The sequence below is a fragment of the Bos javanicus genome, chromosome 15 (genome assembly GCF_032452875.1).
Source record: "Bos javanicus breed banteng chromosome 15, ARS-OSU_banteng_1.0, whole genome shotgun sequence".
Lineage (NCBI taxonomy): Eukaryota > Metazoa > Chordata > Mammalia > Artiodactyla > Bovidae > Bos > Bos javanicus.
The window spans coordinates 32142191-32168758 of NC_083882.1; the positions used below are offsets into that span (position 1 = coordinate 32142191).

A 26568-nucleotide genomic window follows, 5' to 3' on the forward strand; every position below is an offset into this window, starting at 1 on the left:
GGGTGGGGGGAGGTGGGTCCCTTTTGTGGCTCAGCAACTCAGAAGTCTGGTTCTGACTCAGGTCGGGCAGCTTTGAGAGAAAGAAGTGGTGGAGGGCAGATGGTGGTCAAGTTCTGATATTTAATTGTTGTAGCCACGAGTTCTGGGAAACAAACTGATTCAGAAGGACAATGCAGATAGTGGAGTGCGGTTTCTTACACCGGCTGGCCCAAGGCAGATTCTCCTTTTAGCCAAGGACCCCAACCAGTTTTTGTGAAAACCTTATATACCCTAATTGTACATGCTCAAACCCACCTTTCCAAATTCCCTGAAACTAGTCTGAATTCGTGATTCATTTGCCTTAACCCTAGGTAGTTAAGAGTGGACAATTATCAATAGGCCATACCCCAATAAACATAATAGAATGTGTGATTCTATTTAGTTACACAGATAATTAGAGTATTCTTCTCTGCGAAGGAGAGCCTAGGTACAAGCCCTTGGGCTCTTCCTTCCGGGGCCTGGTTTTCCAGTTGGTATGTTGTTTCTATAGATACTGGGCATATAGCTCAAAGTCCACAGTCCAGCCCAAAATGGAGTCCTACTTTCAGGATAGAGTCTGTTCTGTTTGTTTCCTCCTTCACAATCACATCTACTCCTTACCACTCCCTAACCCTCACCACGAGACATAGGGTGTCTTTTCGAACTCTTTTCATTCTTACAGACATTCTATAAATGTCACTGGGTACCCACTATATGCAAGAATCATATAAGCACTGGAAGCACAGAAATTGAGTAAGATAAATCTGGTTTTGCTTATAGTTTTGCTATGTTATGTTGTTGTTTAGTTGCTAGGTCATGTGACCCCCACAGACTGTAGCCCGCCAGGCTCCTTAGTCTGTGTGTTCATGGGATTTCCTACACAATACTGGAGTGGGTTGTCATTTCCTACTGCAGGGGATCTTCTCGACCCAGGGATCGAATTCACATCTCCTGTGTCCCCTACATTGGCAGGCAAATTCTTTTTTTTTTTTAATTTATTTAGAATTATAAATTTAAAATTAAATTTATAATAAATACATTAAATTTAAATTTAATTAATTAAATGTGTGCACATGTGGCCCCCCCCATCCTGAACCCCCTCCCACCTCCCCCCCTACCCCATCCTTCTGGGTTGTTCCAGAGCACTGGCTTTGAGTGCCCTGCTTCATGCATCCAACTCACACTGGTCATCTATTTTACATATGGTAATATACATGTTTCAATGCTATTCTCTCAAATCATCCCACCCTCATCTTCTCCCACAGACTCTAAAAGTCTGTTCTTTACACCTGTGTCTCTTTTGCTGCCTTGTGTATACGATCATTGTTACCATCTTCCTAAATTCCATATATCAGTTCAGTTCAGTCGCTCAGTTGTGTCCGGCTCTTTCTGACCCCATGAACGTTAATAAATTGTATTGGTGTTTCTCTTTCTGACTTACTTCATTCTGCATAATAGGCTCCAGTTTCATCCACCTCATTAGAACTGACTCATATATGTTCTTTTTTATAGCTAACTAACATTCCATTGTGTATATGTACCACAACTTCCTTATCCAGTTGTCTGCTGATGGACATCTAGGTTGCTTCCATTTTCTAGCTATTGTAAACAGTAGGCAGGCAGATTCTTTACCACCTAGCCATCCAGAAGAAAATCTGACTACATGTTGGATCTGTTCCTTTTACTTTAACCTTTGCTTCCTGTTGCTTTTGTTCACTGAAAGGATACTGTCTGTATACAACGGCCTGCCATAGGGAACACAGCCCCTCTTCTTGAAGGTTAAACCCAAGTGCGTTTGTTCAGGGAGACATCCTGATGCTGTCCACCTATGAATGGCTCCAAGAAAAAAGAACTGTACATATCCTCGCCTTGAGGCCGGCCATTTCAGGAGACATTCGTAAGATTAATGGCTTTTTTTACATCCTCACCTCCTCTACCTCTGTGTTCTGTAAAAGATACTGGTATCCAGACCCCAATAGCTAAGATAGTTATTTTGAGACACTAGTCTGCCATCTTCTTGGTGGACTTGGTAACAGTTTCAGAGGAAAATGAGGTTAAATAAGTAATGTGACCAGAGGGAAAGTACCAAAGATTGCAAGAGACTTAGGGCCTCTATCTAAGCAACGTGGCATAACCTAGGCTAGTCCAGAGGCCTCTTGGAACCTGAAGGATGCACAGAAGTTGGCTAGGCCAGGGACTGGGTAGGGAGGGAGGGTGAGATGTCACATGCCAGCATTAGAAAAGGCCAGGAGGGGAGAGAGAGAGAACAGAAAAAAGTCCAGTTTGGCTTTAGGAGTTTTTCTTCCTTCTTTGTGGCTGTCCTTGTTGCTATATTAACAGTGACTCCATCTGGATAAAGATGTGGGACATTGGTGACCTCTGGGTGATCTTTCCTTAACCCCGTCTTCAGCTCTATTTTAGGATGGCCTGGGTTGGGCAGAAGGACAGAGGAGTGCAGTTTAAAGGCTGACCCTGGAGCTTCCCTGCTGGTAAAGAATCCACCTGCCGATACAGGGGACACAGGTTTGATCCCTGATCTGAGAAGGGGAAGATCCCACATGTTGCGGGTCAACTAAGCCTGAGCGCTACAACTATTGAGCCTGAGTATCTAGCGCCCGTTATCTGCAATAAGAGAAGCCACCACAATGAGAAGCCCATGCACTGCAAACAAAGAGTGACCTCCACTTGCCACAAACAGAGAAAGACCATGGAGCAACAAAGACCCATGGCATACAGTCCATGGGATTCTCCAGGCCAGACTACTGGAGTGGGTAGCCTTTCCCTCCTCCAGGGGATCTTCCTAGCTCGGGGATCAAACCCAGGTCTCTCGCATTGCAGACAAATTCTTTACAAATTGAGCTATCAGGGAAGCCCAATAAAGACCCAGCACAGCCCAAAATAAATAAATAATAAAAAATAAAGTCTGCCCCCAGGCTCAAGACCTTTTTATACACAGTAACGAGTCTAGTATAAAATTCCCATGCATCTTGGTTTTCCTCCTGATGTGGAGCAGCATCGAGACAAAGGCCATGCAAGTTGGGGTGAAAGGGGATGGGGATCCTCCATTCTCTCCATCTACCTTCCCACCCCAATACGGATGTTGTTTTGGGGGCATGGAGGAAGTGGAGGCTTGTTTACAATCCAGATCCGGTTTTGAAGCTAGGAGGAACGTCCTGCTCAATTGCAAAAGTCAGCCGTGGCCTGTGGCTGCACCCATCTTGTGCCCAGGTGGAGGTCCTGAAGGGGTGGGGCATAGTCAGGGCTGTGAGGTCTCTTTTCGTTTCACATACAAAGATACCAATGCCCAGAGAGACCAGATGATCAAGAACAAAAATCACACAGTAACTTACTTGCTAAGCAGAACTAGAATGCATGTCTCTAATGCCACCCGTGTACAGTACTTCTGTCTGGGGTCTTCACAATTTGCATGGCAATGTTAGTTCACTTACATTATCTCCTGTGATGCTATCAGCATATCTGTGTGGATAGGCAGGAATTAAGATCCTTATTTTGCAGATGAGAAAACTGACGTTCAGTTGGAGAGGTAGTGTGGTTATGAGGCTCACACAGTCTCAGGGTTTGCTGATTATCCACCTTAGAACAGTGTGGAAGGTACATAATGATTACAGAGGAGGGCTTTCAAGGAGCAAATTATCCATGTTTGATCATTCCTGCCAGTTCTCCAGCATCCATGCTGCAAATCAAAATCAAATCAGCAAGTAGCTGGCTCTGCCCTACCAATCCTTCCCTGCAAATTGCCATTTGCACCTCAAGCCAACGGTTTTCGTTGGAAAAGCAGCTTTCCATCTTCAAGTCCACACTTAAGGGACACGTGTTTTCTGCTGGGATTCTGACACTCGCTCTTATAGAGAAGGTTCTCATTAAATATATATTGAGATAAACAACAATTGAAACTCCTGCAGGGTGTTCTGACTCTAGCTCTGTTCCTCTCATTTTCACTTGAGGGTTAAATAGGTGTTGATGTGTCTTTGCTCATGGTCTGGGGAGGCCATAGAGTGGTCCATGCCTGGTCAGGTGATACTGACCAGACAGTGCTGGTCCAGATGGGGAGTTGGAGCTAATAGCGGATCCGTGGCTTTCCCAGAGGATCGGTGATTTGTTTGGTGGGGGAGAATTAAGTGGTTCTATGATTATGGTGAGATGGATAGAAAGACTGGGGGGAGAAAGGAAGGGGTGAGAGGAAGCTGGGGACTAAAGAATCTGACCCAGGTCCCCAGAGAGTCTGGCATGGGGTATGAGAGGGGGTAGAAGACTGGATTTAGGGAGGCAAGGAAAGGCTGTCCCTCTTTGGGTGGGTTGTCCCCAAGGGTGATGCTAGGTAGGGGAAGAGGGTGAGCTAAGCTAACTGGAGAGTCCAAAAGGGCAAACAGTGGAAACAGTGTCAGACTTTATTTTTTTGGGCTCCAAAATCACTGCAGATGGTGACTGCAGCCATGAAATTAAAAGACGCTTACTCCTTGGAAGGACAGTTATGACCAACCTAGATAGCATATTCAAAAGCAGAGATATTACTTTGCCAACAAAGGTCTGTCTAGTCAAGGCTATGGTATTTCCAGTGGTCATGTATGGATGTGAGAGTTGGCCTGTGAAGAAAGCTGAGCGCCGAAGAATTGATGCTTTTGAACTGTGGTGTTGGAGAAGACTCTTGAGAGTCCCTTGGACTGCAAGGAGATCCAACCAGTCCATTCTGAAGGAGATCAGCCCTGGGATTTCCTTGGAAGGAATGATGCTAAAGCTGAAACTCCAGTACTTTGGCCACCTCATGTGAAGAGTTGACTCATTGGAAAAGACTCTGATGCTGGGAGGGATTGGGGGCAGGAGGAGAAGGGGACAAAAGAGGATGAGATGGCTGGATGGCATCACCGACCCGATGGACGTGAGTTTGAGTGAACTCCAGGAGTTGGTGATGAACAGGGAGGCCTGGTGTGCTGCGATTCACGGAGTCGCAGAGTCGGACACAACTGAGCGACTGAACTGAACTGAACTGAGGACCAGGAGCATTTAGCGGGCACTGAAATGACCATCCTCTCCTTCCTCTCAGCCTCTCAAGGGCTTGCACGAAACTCCTGAAGTCTCTCCTTCAGCCCTGCTTCCTCTGTCTTATCAAGAACCAGGGTCTGAGTCCAGAGCACAGCGAAACATAAAATGAAAGAGAGGATAGGCCTTGGCGGCTCCCACAAACCTGCAGACAAATATTGACCTTGGGTTTGTCTCCCCACCGCCCCGCCCCCGTACCGTTTATCTCCTTGTGCTTTGAACAAGGTCTTGGATCCTCCAGCTCCATGTAGGGTTAATTTAAAATGTGTCCTCCCCACTCTCCGGTGTCTGCCCCTCCTACCCCCAGTGGCAAGGTTTTATCCACCCTGGGAAGAGGACTTGTAACAGCGTTGGCTGTGGGCTGCAGGGGCTGGGGTGTGTGCGCAAGTTTGGGGGCTTAGGTAGGATGGTTCGGTGCTCGGTCACCCAGGCGAGGGTCACAAGGAAGCCACTGTGCTGGGGCCGTGTGTCCCGCGCAGCTCTTGTGTGTGCAAGGAACCACTGTGTAACTAACTGGGTGACTGTTCAGGTGTGGCGAGTCTCTTGTCTGACTATCCTTGTTTTTAAGGCCTCTGTGCCAGGAATATATTTACTGTGTTCCGGGCAGGGGCAGTTTAGTTCGAGCAACAGTAGTTTGGTGCCCAGAGTAATTGAAACTGTGAGTTGCACCATGGGGGCGGGCTCATCTGGACTCGAACGTGCCCGCCGCGTTCTCCGCGCTAATTTCCTCGGACTCCCCACGCTCCCTCGAGGTGGGGATGCGACAGGGGGCGGACGAGGTGGTCGTGTGGCGGGACCCGGGGCTGTGCAGTCGGGAAAGGAGACTGGCCGAGGTTGAGGGCGACCTCGGCACGACCTGGCAGAGGAGGCGAGAACTCCAGGGAGGACCGGCGAGCCCCACGCGACTCCCAGTTGCCGCAGGGCACACGGGCGACAAAGAGCGCCCGCCCGGGGCCCGGGCCGCGCGCCCGCTGCCTTGACTTCCCCATCGCCGCTCGGGGGAGGGGCCGCGGCGGAGAAAGTGCGCGAAGGGGCCGCGGCGGCGAGCGTCCCACGTGACGGCGCCGCGCCGAGCCGAGCGGGACCCGGCGGCGGCGGCTGGCGCAGCGGGGCGGCCTGGAGCCCCGGGAGCGGCGCGCGCGGCCCCGGCCCGGCCGGCGTCCCGGCCTCGCGCTGCACATTCTCTCCTGGCGGCGGCGCCACCTGCGGTCGCGTTCGCCCGAACATGGCGACACGGAGCAGCAGGAGGGAGTCGCGACTCCCCTTCCTCTTCGTCCTGATCGCGCTGTTGCCCCCTGGGGCTGTCGGTCAGATCTGGCCCCAGACGCTGCCCGGGGGCCGCGCGCCTGGGCCCCAGGACCGTGGCTTCCTCGTGGTGCGGGGCGACCCGTTCGAACTGCGGCTGGGGGCGCGCGGGGCGCCCCGGGGGGCGGACGAGAAGCCGCTCCGGAGGAGACGGAGCGCTGCCCTGCAGCAGGAGCCCATCCAGGTGTACGGACAGGTGAGCGGTCGGCCCCCGCCTTCCCTCTGGCTCTCTCTTCTCCCTGCGCCGCCGCACCCCCGCATCCATCCTTAGCTGTCGCCTCCAGGTGCAGGCACCGCTGGGGACTTCCCGGCTGGCGTTTGTTTTTCTCCCCTCCGCACGCAGGAGTACAACCGTCAGCACTTGAATCGCCTTGATCTTTCCTTCTTCCTGCCGATTTTAGCAAACGGATTCCAGGGCACTCGTGGGGTGCACTGTTTCCCCCAGGCTGTGTGCTCTCCGGTGGAGTTTCTGGCAGGTATCGGAAGGGTGCAGCTTCATTTTACGTGTAGATAGCAAACGGGCTTTCTTTCTTGTATCATCAGTTAGCAGTGGAGGCGAGCACCCTGCAGTTGCTGTACGTTTACCCAGAACAGTCAGAGGAGGGGGTTTCCGCACTTACCGTTTTAAACCACAATTAAGGTGGGCAAACCTGAAATCTTGACTCTGGGTATATAGTCAAACAAGAGGTGTGTGTGTGTAAGGGCTGAATTCTTATTTTGGTGGTGATGGGGGGCGGGGTGAGGTTCTATCCATCCTACCCCTTTCAAAATACTGATTTTATGTTGGACAGGAATCTCTCTCATGACACTTGGGGATTTGAAAAACTGCAGGAGTTTGGTAGGTATTATTATTCAGTAGATGATTTATTTCTTCAGGCAATGGGCTTATTAGATCATGAGGAACATGAATTTCACTTTTATGGCCGGACTTACTGCTGGCAATTGCAAACCAAGTTTGTGGGCTAGAATCAGTGTTGGCAAAATTAATTTGTCCATGTTATTGCCTCATGAGACTTACAGTCCTGTGGTTGAGATTGACATTAACAAAGCTGGCAGGTCGGTGGGGGAAAGGAAGTGGAAACAGTGGAGGTGGTCAATTACGTGATTTCTCGAGTCAAAATGTTCCCTTCAAAGTAGAAATTAAAAGATTGGTCTGAATTCTGCATCTCTTCGCTGATTTTCCTTTAGCCATTTCTTCAGGAAATATACAGAGTTTAATGTTCAACGTTTGGAGCCGGAAGAACATTATAAACCATCTCTCCCTATTGTGTCATTTTGATGACGAAGCCACCAGAGCCAGGAAAGGTGAAGTGACTAGCCCAAGGTCATGTGGGGCAGGGTTGCTGGCTCTTTAGTTTTTGTCTGCATTGTCTCAGTGATCTTTGAGAGATCAAATAGTCGCTCACTCTTTATACAGTGCTTCTTAAATAACTTCTTTCTAAAGAAAAATGTATTGGTAAGAAAGGGGCTTGGGATGGAGGTTCAAGGATGGGAGCATTTAACTTCCATCCACCACCAGCCTTAAGGCAAGAGCATGTGCCAGTGGGCATATAATGGCTGGTTGGCATGGGCTGCTGGAACTTGCCTGTGTGGGTTCCCCGAGGGTCCAGATCCTTGTTGCTCTCTCCACTCCCTTCTGAAACTTCTTTTTTGTATTAGTGAAAGAAGTCAGCAGGGTCCTTGCTCTCCACAGGGACACCAGCATCCTGATGGAGGATGGGGGAGGGCGAGAGAGAGGCTCCCTTGTTCACTGAATCTTCCCATCAGCCCAGCTCTCTTGTGGACTTGAGTCAGCTTTCTGGGGGCTGGGAATGGGGAGCAACGGAAGACGATCCCTTCTGGATCTCAGGTCCCCCACAAATATAGATTGGGCTGCCAGAAGAACTTCCTGGTGGCAAAAATATGCACGCAGTTGCCATTTGTAAAAGCTCCTGGAGATTTGGGGACAAGTTAAACTGTGTTCTCCTTAGGAGTGACTAAAAAACCTTCGGCTTTCGTATTTCTGAGTCAGCCAGATTGAATTTGTTTCCGTGGAAGGATGGAGAACTAGCTGTGGAACTCTTAATGAGGAATTCCTATCAAGGGTAAGGACCCAGAGCAGTGTTTCGTCTTCTCCGAGGCTGCCTCCCTGTGTGTTTGTTCTTGGTTGCCCTGGGGTTAATAAAAGTGGGATTAACTTGACTCTGTAAGGGTCTGAGTTAGATTGAAGGAAGGACTTCCTGGGCTTTCTGCTACAAGCACTGTCTGGTGCAGACCCTTCAGACCCCAAGCGCAGGAATTGGGCTGAAGGGGTTTGGCCTGTCCGTCTTGCAGCTCTGAAGGGCCTCGGGACTCTTTGGAAGGATCTTTCTAGTAAAGATGACCATTGGCCTCTTTTTTCCCCTGGGACAGACCTGGTTTAGAAGTTGTCCCTGTTGGATATGAAAAGTGCTGTGTTCACTCTCAAAAGGGTCAGGATGCAGACTATAAATTAGATCCTTGATGGCTCAGATGGTAAAGAATCTGCCTGCAATGCAGGAGACTGGGGTTTGATCCCTGGGTTGGGAAGATCCCCTGGAGAGGGAAATGGCTACCTACCACTCCAGTATTAATGCCTGGAGAATTCCAGGGACAGAGGAGCCTGGCCTGCTACAGTCCATGGGGTCACAAAGAGTCAGACACGACTGAGCAACTAACACATTCTGCTTCTAGCCTTAAGCCAGTTCTCACTAAAGTGAGAGTATAAATACTCCCCCCAACCCCCACACTTTAAGTTTTTCAGTACTGTCAGTTGAATTCAGTATATTCTATGTAGGGATGGAGTGCAAATGAAGGGGCAGGGGGAGTTTTCATCACTGCTTTCAGAAAATTTAGAATTTAAGGAGCAGATAAAGCAGATGCAAATAAATGTACAGGCATGGAAGTGTACCAGACAGGGACAAGGAAGCAGGGACGTGATAAACCGGCCACAACTCTCTGGTGGGGTGTGAGTGGGTTGTTTGACATGGAAGGTGTGGGAGATGAAGTGATAAAGGGTCAGTGGGCTCAGACACTCTGCAGCTTCTCATCCTCTAACCTTTGAGTGCATTTGAGGGGATGCTGGGCACCACAGATCGGGGCTAGAAGCAGAAGCTGCCTGATGGAAAAAGACCCTCGGGGTGATGTTCAGGCTGCCAGCTTCAGGGAGGGGAGTCAGAGGGCTTTTGCATCTGAGAAAGAGCCCTGTGTTGGAGTCAGTGTCATTCTTTTCCTTTGGTGCTGCTAACCTTTGGAGTAAACTAGGTTTAGCTGTTGTGCCTCTTCTAAAACAGGCCAGATCCAAGAAGGGGGATTCCAACATTCTTGCCACACTGGATTTCTTCCTGATTTCATGTCAACTCCATGCCTCTGTGCCACCTGCTTTTTCCTCTGCCTCCAATATTCTTCCCCTGTTTCTCTGTTTGTCTGCAAAACCTCTATTCCATTTTTCACCATCCAAGGAATGTCTCTCAGTATTCCCAGGCTCTGGTGGGAAGAGTTCTTTTGAGCTTGGTTCCAGCACCGACTGTCTTGTGTTCTCACTGCTTGTGTTGGTGTTTCATCTCCTAGTTTGCTCCTTGAGGGCATGGATCAAGCCTCTCCTCCGTGTCCCTGGCACTTGGGAGGCCCTTAATGAATATTCGTGGACCCGCTGCCCACCTGGAAGGTGAAAGGCCTGGAGGGTAGGAAGCACATCCAAGTTATAGAAAAGGTATTTATAAGGAGGACTGTGGTGAGCCCACAAATGGAGAGTGGAAATGAGTTGGCTCAGAATGTGGGTTAGGGAGCCCTGATTTTCCTGTGCTTTTTTGGGGGTTTATTTTGAATGAAGAGCTGCAATTCTGTTGTGCAGAATGCTCCCTTTTAGGGCTATCATGGTAATGCTAATGGTATTGTTTTGGGGAAAAAGCCTTTGGAATGAAGCGCAAAGCCTAACAGGATTTACAGGTTTATTTTCCTTCCAATGAGCTCTCTCTTCATAATTCCTGCTTTTTAGAGGCCAGGGAGTATTCAGTGTCCTGATTTGAGACTGAAAATAAAGTGTCTGTTACAGTACAAGGACCCAAGACAAAGAGCCTCCTTTGGGGGATGGAAGACTGTAGCTTTAGATCTCTTTGAGGTAGATTCTTGTATGATACACTTGCTTGGGAAAGAATTGGCTGGTTGATTCTGAAGTTAGGACATTTGACCTGTATGCTTCCAAAAGATGAGAAGGCAAAGCCTTTGTGGTGTCAGGTTGGCTTCTACATAGCTGAAGAGTTCCTTAGTGTGTTGGGTTGGCTTGATAAAGGGTGTGACCTTGAAAGACTTCCTGGTCTTGCTTGGCATCTTGTCTTGGGCACAGTTCTTGGCTCGGTCTCTGGCCACTGTTTAACAGCTTGCCTGTCTAGGGGCAAGCCTTGATGGAGGCTTCGAGAGGTGGAATAAATGGGAGGAAAAGGGACATGGAAGAGGAGCGAGGAGATGGAGAATGAAAGGGGTGAAATGACAAGCCATCCAGTCTGTTTATTTAGCCGTCAGCAGGTAACATGTGTTTGCAAAACAGTATTTGTTCAGAAGAGTATATAGTGAGATGTATAGTTCCTTCCCTCCTGTGTCCCCATTCCCCTGGTGTCCCTTCCCAGTGGACACCCACGGTCATCAGTTTTTTTGTGTGTCCTTCCAAAAACGTTCTATGTATATATAACATATGGACATGAAACTTGAAAGGCTTTCTCTCATCGTAGCCCCTAATACCATCACTAATGACATTAGCTCTAAAGTATATTTATGGCAATAGGAGGGGAGTTACCTAAAGTGTCGTAGTATAAAATGGATTGTACTTTTACTCCAGGCCAGGGTAGAAAATACTATTCCACTTGGAGGCTTCCTGTGGGCCGAGGCCAGGAGAACAGCATTCTGTAGCCTTGTCATTTGAAAGGTGCTGGAGGGCAGTTCCCTGGAGATGTGGAGCTCACGTGTGTGAGAGCAACAGAATACAGAGATCGTGGGTCTTGGCTTTAACTCATTTTCTTTTGGAGAATGTTTTCTTTAAATTCTGTAAAGTGGAGTTAATAGTATGCTTAATAAATTGCTTTGAGAGCTGGGATCCGGGGAGGCAGATTCTAACAGCAATGAGCATCCCCAAGCAAAAGATGGATGTTGTAGGAACATTTCATTTGTCATATTTTGGATTTTCCTCCTTAAGAGATGACTGCCATCTTTGTAGTGTCATTGTTTAATCCCAGGGTCAGGGATCCATGGAGCTGAGCGTCATACTGTCGGCTGTAATGGACAGACACAGGAGCTTGCAAATAATCTGGAGAGCGGGTAACCCCCAAAATAGCTTATTTGCCTTTGCTATTTGTTTATTTAGTCTTTTAAAGCATCTGTTTACCTTCCTAATTAAAGTTTGCTTAGGTGCATATTAAAATGAGCTTGTATTCTTTGAGTAGTTGATATGCAAACGGCTGGCATACATATGTTAGGGAAAGCCAGTTTGGAGTTTAGAAATTTTGACAATAATTCAGATGCAGATAATTTGAGAGTTGACTGCACAGAAATATATTAAAGCTGAGGTATTATAATAACCTTTCCTCCATCTTTTTTTTAGGTTTGGGTATGATGGAAAGGAAAGGAGAACTCGCTGCATTTTGGTTTGAATATTCAGGGATCAGTATTTCAGCAGAAGTGGTCTGGGCTGCAGGGCTGAGCTGTCCTCTTTGTCGAGTACAGAACCTTCGTGTGCATTCTCAGGCCAGAATCCATCGGCATATGGCATATTCAGTCCAACCACGTAGATGCAAAAATCAATTTCCCTCAGTTTAAAATGAGCCACAGTTAATTTCGACCTAATTTATTGGTTTATTGACCTGTGGACCTTGGGCCTTGGAAGAAGTGGCATGGGCAGCCTTCTAGCATTGAAGTGGCTGATGGTGCTATAAATCAGAGAAGGCAGGTGGGCTGCTGATCATGATCGAGATTTGGGTTTCATCCCATGTTATTGTGAAACCCTAAGTTTTTTTATTGTCATATGAGGCACGCATTGAGCATTTTGGGGTGGGTTCCATAAAATAGGACCTCATAAGTGACTTAACTCTTGCAGCGAGGACCCCAACAGGGAGTTAAAAAATAATTACAAAATTCTGTTGTCTACTGGGTAACTGTCAATCATAATGGTAACATCCATGGTCATGTCACTGCTACCAGCCAGGAGCCCGAAGACTTTATCTTCTTGGCCTCATGTCAGGTCTCCTTGATGGGTCTTCTTGCCATGATGGAAATATTCTGTATCTGAGCTGGTCAGGGTGTCCATGAGCCGTCTGTGGGGGTTGAGCGCTTGAAATGTGGTTAGGATGACCGAAGAATTGAAGTTATTTTCCTTTCGTTGAATTTTAATCAAGTTAAATTGAAGTTTGAATGGCTGCATGTGGCCCACGGACAGCATAGCTTTCCCGGGTGGTGTGTGGTTCCCTTTCCCACTGTGGTCGCTGCCTCACCCAGGGAGCAGCTGTAGGCACCGCTAGGCTTGTCTTTGTTTCCACCATGAGCAGGGGAAGGAAAGCGAGGGTTGAGGGCTGCTGTCTGAACCTGAGGCTTTGGTGGCTGCTGGCTGCCAGGGAGAGTGTCAGGAGACCCTGGCCTTTCTTTCCGTGGTAGGGGTGCGGCAGCCGGCTGTGCTGGAGGGTGCCCTGGGTGTCCTGTTCACCTTAGCGGCAGCCTGTGTGCAGATGCTTCCTCCCACTGGGGACCTGGGCGCTGAAGGCGGACCCGTGTGTCTTCGCTTTTGCTGTGGCTTTGCCCACACAGCAGCCCACATGGCCCTGGCTGGTGTGCAGACCCTACCCATCTGTTGAGCCAAGAAAGCAGTAATGATGCCTGAACTGGGGGCCACCTCCCCACCTCTGCCCTCTACGTCCCGGACTCGCCTTGTTGTGCCCCAATGCAGTCAGGTCTGTCTTCATCCCTGCAGCCCTGCAGGCCAGCACAAAGACAAACATCGAGCGTGCAGTCTTCATCATGGCCTGGGTGGGAACCCCCCTACCCCGGTCCCCGCCCTCTAACCCTGCCTGTCGCTGCTGCTGCCTCCACTCAACTCAGCAAATCAGGACCCTTCATTATGATTTATCTCCAGTGCCCTGAATTAGATTAAAAATACTGCTACGAATTCTCAGAAAGGCAGGCTGATGTGATTGCATCCCGCATCGGAGTGGTAGACAAGAGCAATAAAAAGATGTGCTTATATCATCCGTATTTTGTGCCTTGTAGGGGCCACCATGTGATGTATTGTTCCTTTCCTTTTTTTAAGTGAGGAAGGTAAGCAACATTGCTTCTTTTATTTAGAAAAGAGACTATTCTGTTGAGCAGAAACCCTCTGCCCCCAAAGCACTGGATCAAAGTGGGGAAGGTGGATGGGGTGCTTCTGAAATAAAATAAGTGAGGGTTTGAGCCCGTGAGTGGGGTGAATGGAGATTGTAATGTGTCAGTTGGGACTGAGGTGATAGCCAGCTTACTTTGATGGGCTGAGGAGCCGAACAGTGTCAGGGTGAAATTTCTCACTCACAGGAAACCTCTGTGCCCAGAAGAAATGGGGAGAAGCTAGGATGATGTGTTGGAGTTTGGAGGGGTGGGGGTTAAAAACAATGCTGGGACTAAGGCCAGTTTAGGGACCCTCTCCCGAGAACCTCATGTGGGTGCCTCCGAGATGAGCCATACATGGGGGAAGGGCCCAGATAGAAAGGACCCTGTTTCTCTGTTAGCCCAGAAGACACAGGCAAGACACTTCCATGTGGGTCTACCCCAGGGGCCTGGGGACAAGACCTGCGCCAGGGTCCCCCCAGAGGACCCTGCCAATGGCAGAGGGTGGGGACAACAGCAGACAGAGATGAGTGAGGGGCTGTGAGGCTGGGGGAGGGTGTGGAACAGACTTGAAATGTTTTAAACCTGTGCTCAATTAATCGAGTAACATGAGACTGTGTACCTATGACTTACCTCATCTGTATATATTTAGTTCCCTGAAGTTCTCTCAACTGAGGAGTTCTTTAAAAAAAAATCCTGTAGTTAACCATGCTCACGGTTCGCTGGATTTGGCAAGGCGAGCTGCTGCTGGAGGTGATGCCGGGGTTCCTGCAGAGATGAGGCCTCCTCCGTCTTTGAGAGGGAAGAATTCAGCAGTGGATGTGGAGAGCTGGGTGGAGGAGAAAGGGCTGTTATCACAGGGTTAGGGAGTTAAGCTGAGGGTGGGGAGTTGCCCCAGGGGCTTCTGCTTGCCCTCCTGGTACCAGAGACATCTCATGTGACTGAGAGGTCAGCCTTTCTGTGGGGTTTAAGCCCACAGCAAGGAGGCAGAGAAGGCAATGGCACCCCACTCCAGTACTCTTGCCTGGAAAATCCCATGGGCGGAGGACCCTGGTAGGCTGCAGTCCATAGGGTCACGAAGAGTCAGACACAACTGAGCGACTTTCCTTTCACTTTTCACTTTCATGCATTGGAGAAGGAAATGGCAACCCACTCCAGTGTTCTTTGCCTGGAGAATCCCAGGGACAGGGATCCTGGTGGGCTGCCGTCTATGGGGTTGCACAGAGTCAGACACGACTGAAGCGACTTAGCAGCAGTAGCAGCAGCAGCAAGGTGAGGTCAGGCTTTCCTGGTGGTTCAGCGGTAAAGAATCCACCTGCAATGCAGGAGCTGAAGGAGACATGGGTTCAATCCCTGGGCCGGGAAGACCCCCTGGAGGAGGGCACTGCAACGCACTCTAGTATCGTTGCCTGGAGAATCCCATGGACAGAGGAGCCTGGTGGGCTACAGTCCATGGGAGTGCAAAGAGTTGGTCACGACTGAAGTGACTTAGCATTCACGTGAGGTGAGGTCTTGAGGCATTTGGTTCTGGCATGTAATGTAAATGCTTTACTCTTGGGGCGAGGAAAGTGCTAGAAATCAGTGTCATGTCTGCGTTGGTTCCTTGGAGCTTTGGGAGCTGGAACTTGGGTTTCCGCAGGTTGCGGATCTCAGGTGTGGAGTGAGGGGAAGGCTGCTGGAATGCGTGGAGTGAGGGGAAGGCTGCTGGAATGCAGGGCTTGGCCATGCTTGGCTTCTGAGCTTGATCCAGACATGCAGTGTCTCATCAGGGTAGGTATGTCATTGCTTCCCACTCTTAGGCCTCAGTGTTCCAAACCTGGTCATGCGCACAGTAGTTTTTAAACATTTTATTGGTTTATTATTTTTATTTTTGGCTGCGCTGAGTCTTTGCTGCTGTGAGAGGGCTCTCACTAGTTGTGGCGAGCGGGGCCGCTCTCTAGTTGTGTGGCACTGGCTTCTCGTTGCAGAGCACAGGCTCTAGGGTGCTCGGGCTCAGCAGTTGTGGCCCACGGGCTTAGTTGCCTCACGGCACATGCGATCTCCCCAGATCAGGAATCAAATCCATGTCCCCTGCAATGTCACATTAGTTGCCTATGTGTTGCCATTTTGTGAAGAATGGTTTATTTTGGTATAAAGACCATACCGGTAACAAGAGGACATGTTTCAGCATTTCGAAGTTTATGAAATATATTCATGGATATCATCTCATTTGAATCTTAAAGCTGTCCTGTAAAATTAGTAAGGCAAGCCTTATTATTATTTTAGCAATATGAAAAGAAGCCTTTCTTTCTTTCCTAGGGAGGATTGGTAGCAGGATCACTGTTAAAGACTAAATCTTAATGAAAGGCATTCATACATTTAAAAAAAACAGCACATAATTTTATTTTGTCATAAGTTTGTCTTTCCACGTTTTGACATCCCTAAGAAATGCAGTTTGCCAAAGAATACCTTTTGCCATGCAGAGCTTCTCCAATTCATGTCTATACAGTGAATTTTCCCTCCTTCGGTAAGAAAGCAAAAGCATCCCCAGGCACCTTCTGTGGATGGGCTGGTGGGCAGATGGATGTCCCTGCCTTTCTGGCGGTCGTAGAGACCCTGAATTGTGTGGTTGTTGCTTTTACGGAGGGGGTGGTTTAAAGTATAACTTTCCACTGGCTCTGTGGTGTCACGCATCTTACAGCCTTATTATTCTGCTCATTTCACAGATGAGTATCTTGAGGCTCCAAAAGGCAAAGGGACGTCCCCAGAGCTGTACAGCTGGTCAATCGTAGAGACCAAGATTCAAACCCAAGTCTCTGATTTGTCTCAACTTTACGGTCTTTGCCTTTTGTAAATGTTCCAGTGAGGGCCTTGCTTTCAGCCAGGGGTCCAGTGGCTGCGGTCTCTTTTGTTCCCCTTTAAAAGCCAAGACGTCTCGTATAATTCCACCCTCTCCTTGGCTCTTCTGGCTCCATGAATTTTCTTTTAACTTTTCAAACTTGTCAAGTTGCGGGTCCCCCCTAGTCCTTGGCTTTCGCCCTGTTCTTCCTCTCAGTTTCTCAATCTCTCTTCTCTGTTCCGCATCCTCTTTGCCAGGACTCCTTCCTCTTCATCTTTTTGGTGCCCACTGGGGATCCTGTCTTCAGTGCAGCCCTGCACTTGGTTATGCCCTCCACCCATTTGACAACTGTAAGCATTATTCATGAAATTAACTCTTTAATGTTTGTTTCCCCTAATGATTTGAGAGCCACAAGGCAAGACCTAGAAGTCTGTTGTTTTTTCAACACCTCTCGTGGTATCTGATATGCAGCAAGTGCTCAATAAGTACTTAATGAATGAGGTGGGGGGCTATTTATGGTGAAGCCGTAGAGCCGAAGAGGAGAGTCAAGGAAAGGGGATACTCTGGAACCATCCTACGGAGGTGAATCCTAATTTAAGGCTGGTCCTAGTTCTGGGCTTCCCTGGTGGCTCAGATGGTGAAGAATCCACCTGCAGTGCAGGAGACACAAGTTCGATTCCTAAGTCTGGAAGATCCTCTGGAGAAGGGAATGGCAACCCACTCCAGTATTCTTGCCTGGAGAATTCCATGGACAGAGGAGCCTGGCAGGCTACAGGGCGTCGCAAAGAGTCAGACACGACTGAGTGACCAACACTGGCTCAAGGTGTCCAGCAGCCAGTGAGGGGCTTGCTGTGCTCTCAGTGCTCTGCGCCCCCGAGTTTTAAGGCAGATGGATGGAAACCCCAGCTCTAAATCTTTGGGTTTAACCCCATCTGCACGGTGTGGAAGATGGTTTACATGTTCCCCGAGGTTTCTTCTGGCCTGGATATTTTCTTTTTTTCTTACTTGCCAGCTGGTGAATTAAGGGGCGATTATTTTCATGACAAAGAGATTTTTCACAGGTTCTTTTTTTTTTTAACAGGGAGCCCTCCCAGAACAGCAGAGCTGGCTGTTTGCTAAATGACAAAGTGGGCTTCCCCAGGAGGGAGTGGCAGGTAGAGGTCAACAGTGGGTGGATTCTGCTTGCCAAAGATCTATCAGAAATAAAGTCTCTCTGAACTGATACTGTAAGTCAGGACACGGCATATAAGTAATCTAAAGACCACTCATGACTCTAGTTAAGGAGATATAGAGAAATGCTAAGTTTTTAGTTTGAGGTCATTCTCCCTTTGTTTCCTGGTCTGTGAAATGGGCAGCCCGTGCTGATCAGTAGGGTAGTTAATGAGTTCTCTGGCTGAAGCATCACTGAGAAAAGTCAGATGAGAGGCCAGGATAGGGCTTCTCTGCAGGGAGCAATTAAACTAGATTTCAGCTCTCCTTCTGAGGTGGAGCGTCCAGGGAGGAAAATGAGCTTACTAAATATAGTGGGGACACGGTCTCGAAAGGGGACACGGAGGGCTGATTTGCATAACCAGCATTTAGGTCATGCACACGGACGGCTGGAGGAACCTTGTTATTCTTGGACCTCGGGTGTCTGCCTTTGGTTTCCTCAGGCCTGTCCTGCAGTCCGAGGATTTAGCAGCTGCCTCTGTCCTCGGAGCTGAAGGACACGATATTTGCTTTATACTTCACTGTAGAATTTTTAAAATGCTTCTGTGTATTTCACTGCTGGTGAGGCAGAGGAATGAGCCAGACTGCCTTATTTGTCCTCCTCGTCCTGTGTTCTGGGAAGAAGCTGTGTAGGAGTGGTGAGGACGACTGGCCGTGGGTGTCTGGGACGTCCTGATCTTCGCGTTTGACCTATTTGAGAGATGTAATGGAGGAAGAAATGAATGAAGGCGGTGTCAGAGCTATTCCATTAAGGGGCCCCCGTCTTTTTGAGTAAGACTCAATGACTGTACAGATCTTGGTGGGTTTATTGTAAATGTCTTACTACTCATCAGACTTGTCACTCTGATTTCCTCCAGAAGTGTTCTGGGGACTGACAGGTGAGAAGTGACTGAGGAGCCTCAAAGGATACCTAGTCCCTTTGGGGCCTTGGGGCACATAAGTGAGCCCTGCCTTCACACAACAAGTAGTTTATACGGTTTATTCATCCTCCTTCTATTTATAATAAGCCAGAGCCTGGGGCTTGGGCGGCCCCGGCGTCTTCCCCCTCTCTGAATAATGAAGCAAAACACATAACCTCTTTGGAGCATCCGGGTCTGCCTGGAGACTGAGATGATTGTTGTGAGTTTGGAAGTGGATGCTAGTCCTGAGCCTCTGGCCATTTGTCCAGCCAGGAACCAGGGAGCAGGGAGCAGGCCTGCGAGGATGGTGTGGCTTTGGTGTGTCAGATGCCGCTGACAGCATTTTGAAGGATTGCCTTGGCCAGAGACCCACTCCTCAGCCTGCCTCCTCTATGACTCACTTGAGCTGCATATATCAGTAGCATGAAGGCTTGACATGAGAAGAAAGGAGCATTTCTTATGAGTGGGAGCTCTTAGGTATTGAATCAGCACTTGAGAAGTGTGATGTTCTTTGCAGGTCATAGACAGAGGCTTTTGAAAAAATGGAGATGAAATTCATGTAACGTGAGAGTAACCATTTTAAAGGGAATGATTCAATTTGGTGGCATTTTGTCCATTCACAGTGCTGTGCAGCCACTACCTCTCTCTGGTTCCAAACCATTTTCATCCAGAGTAAAACCTCTTCCCCGTTAAATAGCTACTACCTATTCCCTGCTCCCCCTAGCTCCTAGCAACCACCACCAGGCTGTCTCTATGGATTTACCTGTTCTGGATATTTTATATAAATGGGATCATGTAATATGTGACCTTTTGTGTTTGGCTTCCTTCAGTTAACATATTGTTTCTGAGGTTTGTCCACGTTGGGGCATATATCAGTAGATCATACAGTTTTAACAACTATCCAAGATACCCAAGGTGGCGCAGTGATAAAGAACTCACTTGCCAATGCAGGAGATGTAGATGTGGGTTCGATCCCTGGGTTGGGAAGATCCCTTGGAGAAGGGCATGGCAACCCACCCCAGTATTCTTGTCTGGAGAATCCCATGGACAGAGAAGCCCGGCAAGCTACAGCCCATAGGGTCGCAAAGAGTCAAACATGACTGAGTGACTGAGCATGCATGCAAGATACCCAAAGACAAACCTGCAGAAAAAGAGCGCTCCTTCTAGCCACTGTCATTTAAGCCCCAGTTTCTGCCAGAGAAAGGGGAATGAACTAGATTCATTGTTCCTGAAATAAGCTGCATTGGAGACACCAGGGGTATGTCTTTAAAAAATACCAATTCCTGGACTCCACTCGGAGGGTTCTGCATCAGTAGGTCAGGGGTTTCTCTGGGATTGCTGATTTTCAGCTCTCTGGGTGTGGGATCCCGAACCAGGAGACCTCTCGGGGGCCATCTTGACTCTTAACGACCTGTCTGTGATCTTAGCAGAGGCCTGAACCCCACGCACCATGCTCTTTGTTGTTCATGAGGCAGTTCCTCTGTGCCCAGACCTCTGTGGCTTGCGATTTCCCTGTTCGCCTTCTGAGGGGAGGCGCAGGGCTCCCTCCCCGCTGCTTTTTACGGCCCCAATTAATTGTGGCTCATTTATCAAGCGCCAGCTATACCCTGTGAGCTGGAGATGGGAGAGGGAAGGTTGTTCACGCCCCGGGGTGGTAGTTACAACTGACTGCACATCAAGGTTACGTTCTGGAAAAGCCACCCTCCCACTCGCCCTCACTCCCTCCCAGATCAGCGTCTCCCCGGGGCCCTGTGTGCCCACCCTTCTTCATGTGGTCTGTGGGACCCAGTGAGCAAGGCTGAGAGGAGTGAGCGGGATGTAGGGAAGCCTGCAGCTGCACCCAGAGGGTTGGGCATGGGGGAATCTCAGGGGCTGAGGCCAGGAGGAAGTCCCTGGGGATGGAAAAGGACCTCAGCAAGCCAGCAACCAGCCACACAGTGGGGGATCCAGCCTGGACACCTGTGGGTACTATGATCACAGGGGAAGGAGAAGGGGCTACTGTGGACCTCTGGTTGCCTGGTCACTTTTCATGGACAGCTTGCTTTGACCTCTTCCCTTTCTGGGGAGGAGCCGGGAGAACGAACGCCAAGGGGAAATGGAGAGGAGGAAAGCGAGACCAGAGAGCACCATGATGTCTTTGCCTTAATAAACATGCTCAGCCTGCCTGGTGGTGGACTCCCGCAGCTGACTCTGCTCTTTGCTGGGGGAATATGCACGTGGGGTGCGGTGGGGTCAGCCTCAGCCAGGCCGGCGGCTCCCTGGAGAGTTACTCGTCTGACCAGGAGGTGCCCATGCTGACGTCTAGCCGAGGGAAGGCACTGGGCTGTTCGTGTGAGTTGTCTGGTGGCCCTCGGACAAGCTGTTCCTTGCCTGAGATTTTTTTTTCTCTCCACTGTGCTGCCCTTTTACAGTCTGCTGTTAGGAATGAAAGGGACATTTAATAAAATCTTTTCTTTTTTTTTAAAGGTGTTTCAGCAAGCTCGCCTTCTCGGCTTCCTTTGTCAGAAAGCCCTTGGATGTTCAGGTGCCCCCTTTGTGCTGCTCTTACCCCTTCACCTCTCCTAGGATTGGTTCAGGGGCCCCGTAAATCTCATGTCCCCCGAGCAGAAAGACTTGAGCAAGTTGTGCTCAGACCTCGAGCCCGCTCTGATCACCGTAGGCTTTGTAACCTGTTCCGAGCGTTATTTGCTTAGGAACCTGCCTGAGGGGCTGTTAGGAGGTTGCCCCCAGTGCAGCATTGCTGGGCTTTCTTATGCCAGACCCTGGATGAACTTAGTGATTTTTTTCAGGCTCCAAATCCTTGATCGTATTGATGTTTGCATAAATCATCTATTTATTCCCCTCTGGTTCTAAGGGTGAGGACGTTTTGGAGGGAGAAGGCCTTTAGCCCAGATTCCTGGGCTCCTGCGCTGGTGGGCTTCTTCTGATCTGTAGATGCTTACAGATTCTTCCCAGAGGTGAGGGCCGGCAGGAGAGAGGGGGAGAGGGTGGGCTGGGAGAAGGCCTCTGTGGCTGGTGGTGATTCCCTTAGTTGCTTTCGCCCTTGCATACCCTAAGCTAAGTAGTTTACTTATTTCTCTTTTTTTCTTTGCACATCTCTGCCGATGTTTGCCTGGACTTACCTCCCTGGAAGTCAGAAGGAATGTTTTGGAATGATGTATTTTCCTTAAAAGAAAAAAATCTTTTCCCTTAAAGAGGCCTCATTTCACCTATTTTCCAAGAGCCTGGAGCCTGGATCAAATTAGATGCAGGTGTTTAAGAGCTGAAGCAGGGCGGTGAAGGATTAGCTCCTTTGTTGTTCCGTCAGCCAAGTTGGTGACACAGGTGTTTCCCTTCTCCCTTGGGACTCCTGAGAGCATCTTGAGTGGGCGGTGGGGTTGGGGGGAGGAGGAAGGTAAAGGAGAAGGCCCCTCTGGGTGGTGGGGGAGGGGAGTGGAGGGTTTTCTGCTCAGACCCTTGATGGGAAGACAGCTGGGAGGGCCCATCAGCTCGAGTGTGTCCTTTGCATCAGTCCAGGAGGTGGAGAGGGGGGTGGGGAAGCGTGCAGGTGGACTGTATAGAGACCCCTCGGGGTCCAGAAGGTTAGTCTCTTCCATGTGCCCGAGACAAGCCACGGTTGAAGGGGCTGGTGGAATAGGCTTCTCCCAGGCATTGCTCCTGCTCTGGATTTTGGGGGTTTGTCCTGAATGTTCACACCAGCTCTCAGAATTTTTGTGAGTATGGTCATCAGTTGGCTGTTCCCACCCGAAAGGGGTGAAATGGTGTGCCAGAATGCCAGCCCTTGAACTGTCCATCAGTGACGGGTGAAATGGGAAAAATAAGAGGAATGGAGTTAGCTTTCCATAAAGCAAAGCCTCTCATAAAAAAACTGTTCTTGGTTCTGAGAGTCTTTCTGTCCTCAGTTTTCAGTGTTAAAACGTCCTTGCTTTGAACTATGACAGTGATTCTAGATGGTAGCTTGTTGCTTGGGTGAGGGGTGGCCACATAATAGGTGAGTCCCAGGAGCTCAGTGGGGTGAATGCATTTCATGATTAGGAGTTCAAGATGAGCGGAGGAACTTCTCCTCGGGGGTTCGGGCTCCTTCTGTCCTATGGCCCCATTCTTCTCTGGGACTCTGGGGTCCTAAATGCATTCTGTGGGTACGGAGGGAAAACGGGGCCGTGTGGGCTCCACGCCCCATCATAAACCCTGGGCAACAGTCTGCTGTGTTCTCAGGAGATTCAGAGACCAGCCAGCCATGCCCTTGGCACAGTGGCTGTTTTGTTTTTTCCTTACCTGGCCAAATAGAGGTGGCCAACCAGCCCTCTGCTGGCCTGCCTAGTTCATCTGCATTTTACTGGTTTATAAGAGCCAGAAGCCTGGAAACTACTGTTTGCAATAAGCCAAAGGTCATTTCTGTGGAGTCCTGGAAGATATTTCCTTGCTTGGAATACTTCATAACTAAATAAAGCTGATGTTTTTCCTTTGTTCTTCCTTGTTACAAGCTAAGGATAAGTAACATCACCTGTAGGCCAGAGAGAACCAGTATGGACGGGGGTTGGCAAGCATGTGGTCTTTCTGGCTTGTGCCCTTTTTTAAATGAGGAAGGTGCTTCAGTGTTTTGGTTTCAGATCTGACAAGTGCATGTCCCACGTGTGGAGTAAGGATGGGAGGAACCAGAGATTGATTTCATAAAGGACAAAAATAACCCAAGTTATTAGTTATGCCAATGAGAGCCTGAGAAGATGATATTTTTTTTTGCAATCTGGCTAATATCAAATAGCAGAGGACTAGTGTTTCTTCTTCGGAAAGTGAATCTGGTGGAGTCAGCAGAGGGGGAGATACAGGCCATCCTGGCCCCATGCTCCAGGTGTAAGCATCTTAGGCATTTCTGAGTTACAGTTGGGGAGAGAGAGTCTTGCTTTATTATTATTGTTTTTTTTCCTTTTCTGTATTGGCCATGCCGTGTGGCTTGCAGGATCTTAGGGCCTTGACCAGGGATTGAATCTGTACCCCTTGCTGTGGAAACATAGAGTCTAAACCATTGTTTCTTTTATTTGTTCAATCACTAGGTCATGTCCAACTCTGTGACCCTGTGGACTGCAGCACGCCAGGCTTCCCTGTCCTCTGCCATCTCCTGGAGTTAGCTCAAACTCATGTCCTTAGAGTCAGTGATGCCATCCAACCATCTCGTCCTCTGTCATTCCCTTGTCTTCCTGCCTTCCATGTTTCCCAGCATCAGGGTCTTTTCCAGTGAGTTGGCTCTTTGCATCAGGTGGCCAAAGTATTGAAGCGTCAACTTCAGCATCGGTCCTTCCAGTGAATATTCAGGGTTGATTTCCTTTAGGAGTGATTGTTTGGACCACCAGGGAAGTCCTGAGAGTCAGAATGGTGATGGCCGTCACTCATCCTGGGTCCTAATTCCTGTGTTGGTTTGATCTCTTTCAGGTTAGTCTCAATGATTCCCACAATCAGATGGTGGTCCACTGGGCCGGCGAGAAGAGCAATGTCATCGTGGCCTTGGCCCGGGACAGCCTGGCGCTGGCGAAGCCCAAGAGCAGTGACGTGAGTATTGTTGTTGCTCTGGCGGTCCCTCTGAGGTGCCAGGGTGCCTGTTTCTCCTCCACTGGGGTTATTATCATGCCAGGCAAAATATCAAGTAATTGAGAAATCTGGAAAATCATATATAACCCTAATTTGCCGAACACAGCATGCTGCACTCAGGGTTGCAGTGAGACCCATGTGATGTGTGGTGACTTCTGTGGAATGGTAGGGTGTGCTCGGGGGCTTCCCAGGTGGCTCAGCAGTAAGAGTCTGCCTGCCCATGCAGGAGACCTGGGTTTGATTCCTTGGTGGGGAAGATCTGCTGCAGAAGGAGATGCAACCACTCCAGTATTCTTGCCTGGAGAATCCCATGCAGAGAGGATCTTGGGTGCTACAGTCCATGGGGTCACAAAGAGTCAAATACGACTTAGTAACTAAACAACAACAACAACAGCAAGGGTGTGATCTGGATCGTGCATCTGCCCAGCAGAATGCCAGAAGTGTGTTCCTGGGCAAAGCTGCCCGTCGCAACTGAGCCCAGTGGAATCGAATTGGTCTTTCCTTGTGCTGATTTCTGCTAACTCGTTACAGTTGGGCGAGTCCTTCAATCTGAATTGCTCATCCTTTTAATTTCCACAGTTGGCTCTTTATGATGTTTAATCATCTAGGTGCTTTGAAGACTTTAGACCAAGGAACACACACGCAAAGACCTGTTATAGGGGCCTTGTAGGTAAGGGTCAGGGGTGAAGCTGCCCCCAGGCTTACACCACCCTTTACCTCCAAGAGGAAGAAGGGTCTCTTCCGTTATTCTTGGAGTCTGCAACCTTCTGGGATATTATTTCGTTCTCCCACTTTCTATAGAGATGCAGGTTCAAGAAACAGTCTCCTGTGTTGATTTGAACATGGTGCGTGGTGATGGATGCTTGCTTCTTGGTCTCAGTTTACGAGAGACTCTGGAAAGTGGGAGGGACTTGGAGCTTCTGGGCTGTTGTTATCAGCTCTCAGCTCTGGTTGCCATGCGGCTGGATCTGATTTTTCGAGAGAAATTCAGAGGTGAGGTGTTTTTTTTTTTTTTCCAGAGGTGGGGATCTTTACTAGAAACTGCTGAGTCTTACAAGTTGGCAGCTGATGGGTAGTTTTTATAAACCCTGTGTGGGCCAAGTAAAACATATATGAGGACCAGAGTGAGCCCTTGGGTCCCCAGTCTGTAGCCCCCGCTCCAGACACCCCTGCCCACCCCCACCCCCACCACTTGTGGGGAAGAGAAACAGGGCCTACCTCAGGTCAGGGTCTGATGTGGCCACAGGGTGAGGCTGTGGACAGAAAACCCCACTGTGGAGCTTGGGTCACTCTGCACTCAGGCCAGGGAAAAACTCCTGAAGAGTTTGCTAGCCCTGTCATCAGCCCAGCAGACATGCTTGTAATTCTGGAGCCTGGATTTGGTCTCTGAGGGGCCCCTCGCTCTGTGTCCACCATCTGGGTTTGATGTGCTCCAGGGTCGGGGACCAGAGGTGCCCCAGGGACTGTTTTCTGGTGGCTCAGGTAGGGGCAGCCACAGATGGAGGGGGCAGACCAAGGACTGGCCATAACCATGTGTGACTGGGCTCAGGGTGGGTGCCCAGCAGTGGTAGTGGGAAGCCACTGCAGCTGACAGCTGGTCTGGGTGCAGTGATGTGGGGCAGGGCTGAGCTTGTCCGGGGCTGTGAGGTTGGCCCAGTTATAGATTTGATCAGGGTTGGCAAGCACAGACTGCAGTGTATCGATGACAGTTGCCCCGAGAGAGTTTTAGCCTGCTGTGTTCAGCACGGTCACCATCCAGCGGCATCTCTTTTAAGCACAGGCAGCAGCTCTCTGGCCTACTGTGTTGAGAAATCCTCCTTAGGGTGTTTATTTTAAGAATTCTTTGTCCAGAGAGTATTTCTGTTAAAATAGGTGAAGACCTATCTTTCTACTGTTTTGCTGGACAAACAGGAGCCCAGAGGCATTCAGTGATTTGCATGGGGTCCCTTAGCATGTGTGTGGGAGGGTTGGGGCTACGACCTGATCATGTATTTAATGTGTGAGAATATAATGTAGCCAGGGTGACCAGCATTGGCTTTAGCACTGAAAGACCTACATCCTGGGCCCCTCCTCAGTCATGGATGAACCAGGAAGAAGGGTCACCCTACATACATTGCCAGTCTATCCAAACCTAAGGGAGAAGGGAATGTCAACCCACTCAGTGTCCTTGCCTGGGAAATCCTACGGACAGAGGGAGCCTCAAGGGCTCCAGTCCATGGAGTTGCAGAAGAGTCGGACATGACTTAGTGTCAAGAGCATCCGAACCTATTTCTCACTCTGCCTAAATATTTGGGTGATTCTTACTAAGGACTGATTGAACATTTGAAACAAGAACCTATTCTG

The 26568-nt window shown here is 49.3% G+C and overlaps 1 protein-coding gene across 2 annotated transcripts in view; it reads left to right on the forward strand.

The window, feature by feature from the left end:
- The first annotated feature begins 6153 nt into the window (after positions 1 to 6153).
- Positions 6154 to 26568, forward strand: part of SORL1 (sortilin related receptor 1) — a 170122-nt gene continuing 149707 nt past the window's right edge. The window contains exons 1-2 of one of the 2 annotated variants that reach the window (XM_061440624.1): positions 6154 to 6577; positions 24070 to 24186. In XM_061440624.1, the coding sequence (XP_061296608.1) occupies positions 6302 to 6577; positions 24070 to 24186 (393 nt within the window). In that variant the 5' untranslated portion in view covers positions 6154 to 6301. Of the gene's footprint in view, positions 6578 to 6626; positions 6858 to 24069; positions 24187 to 26568 lie in introns of those variants that run through there. The other variant, XM_061440625.1, reaches the window with a different exon arrangement.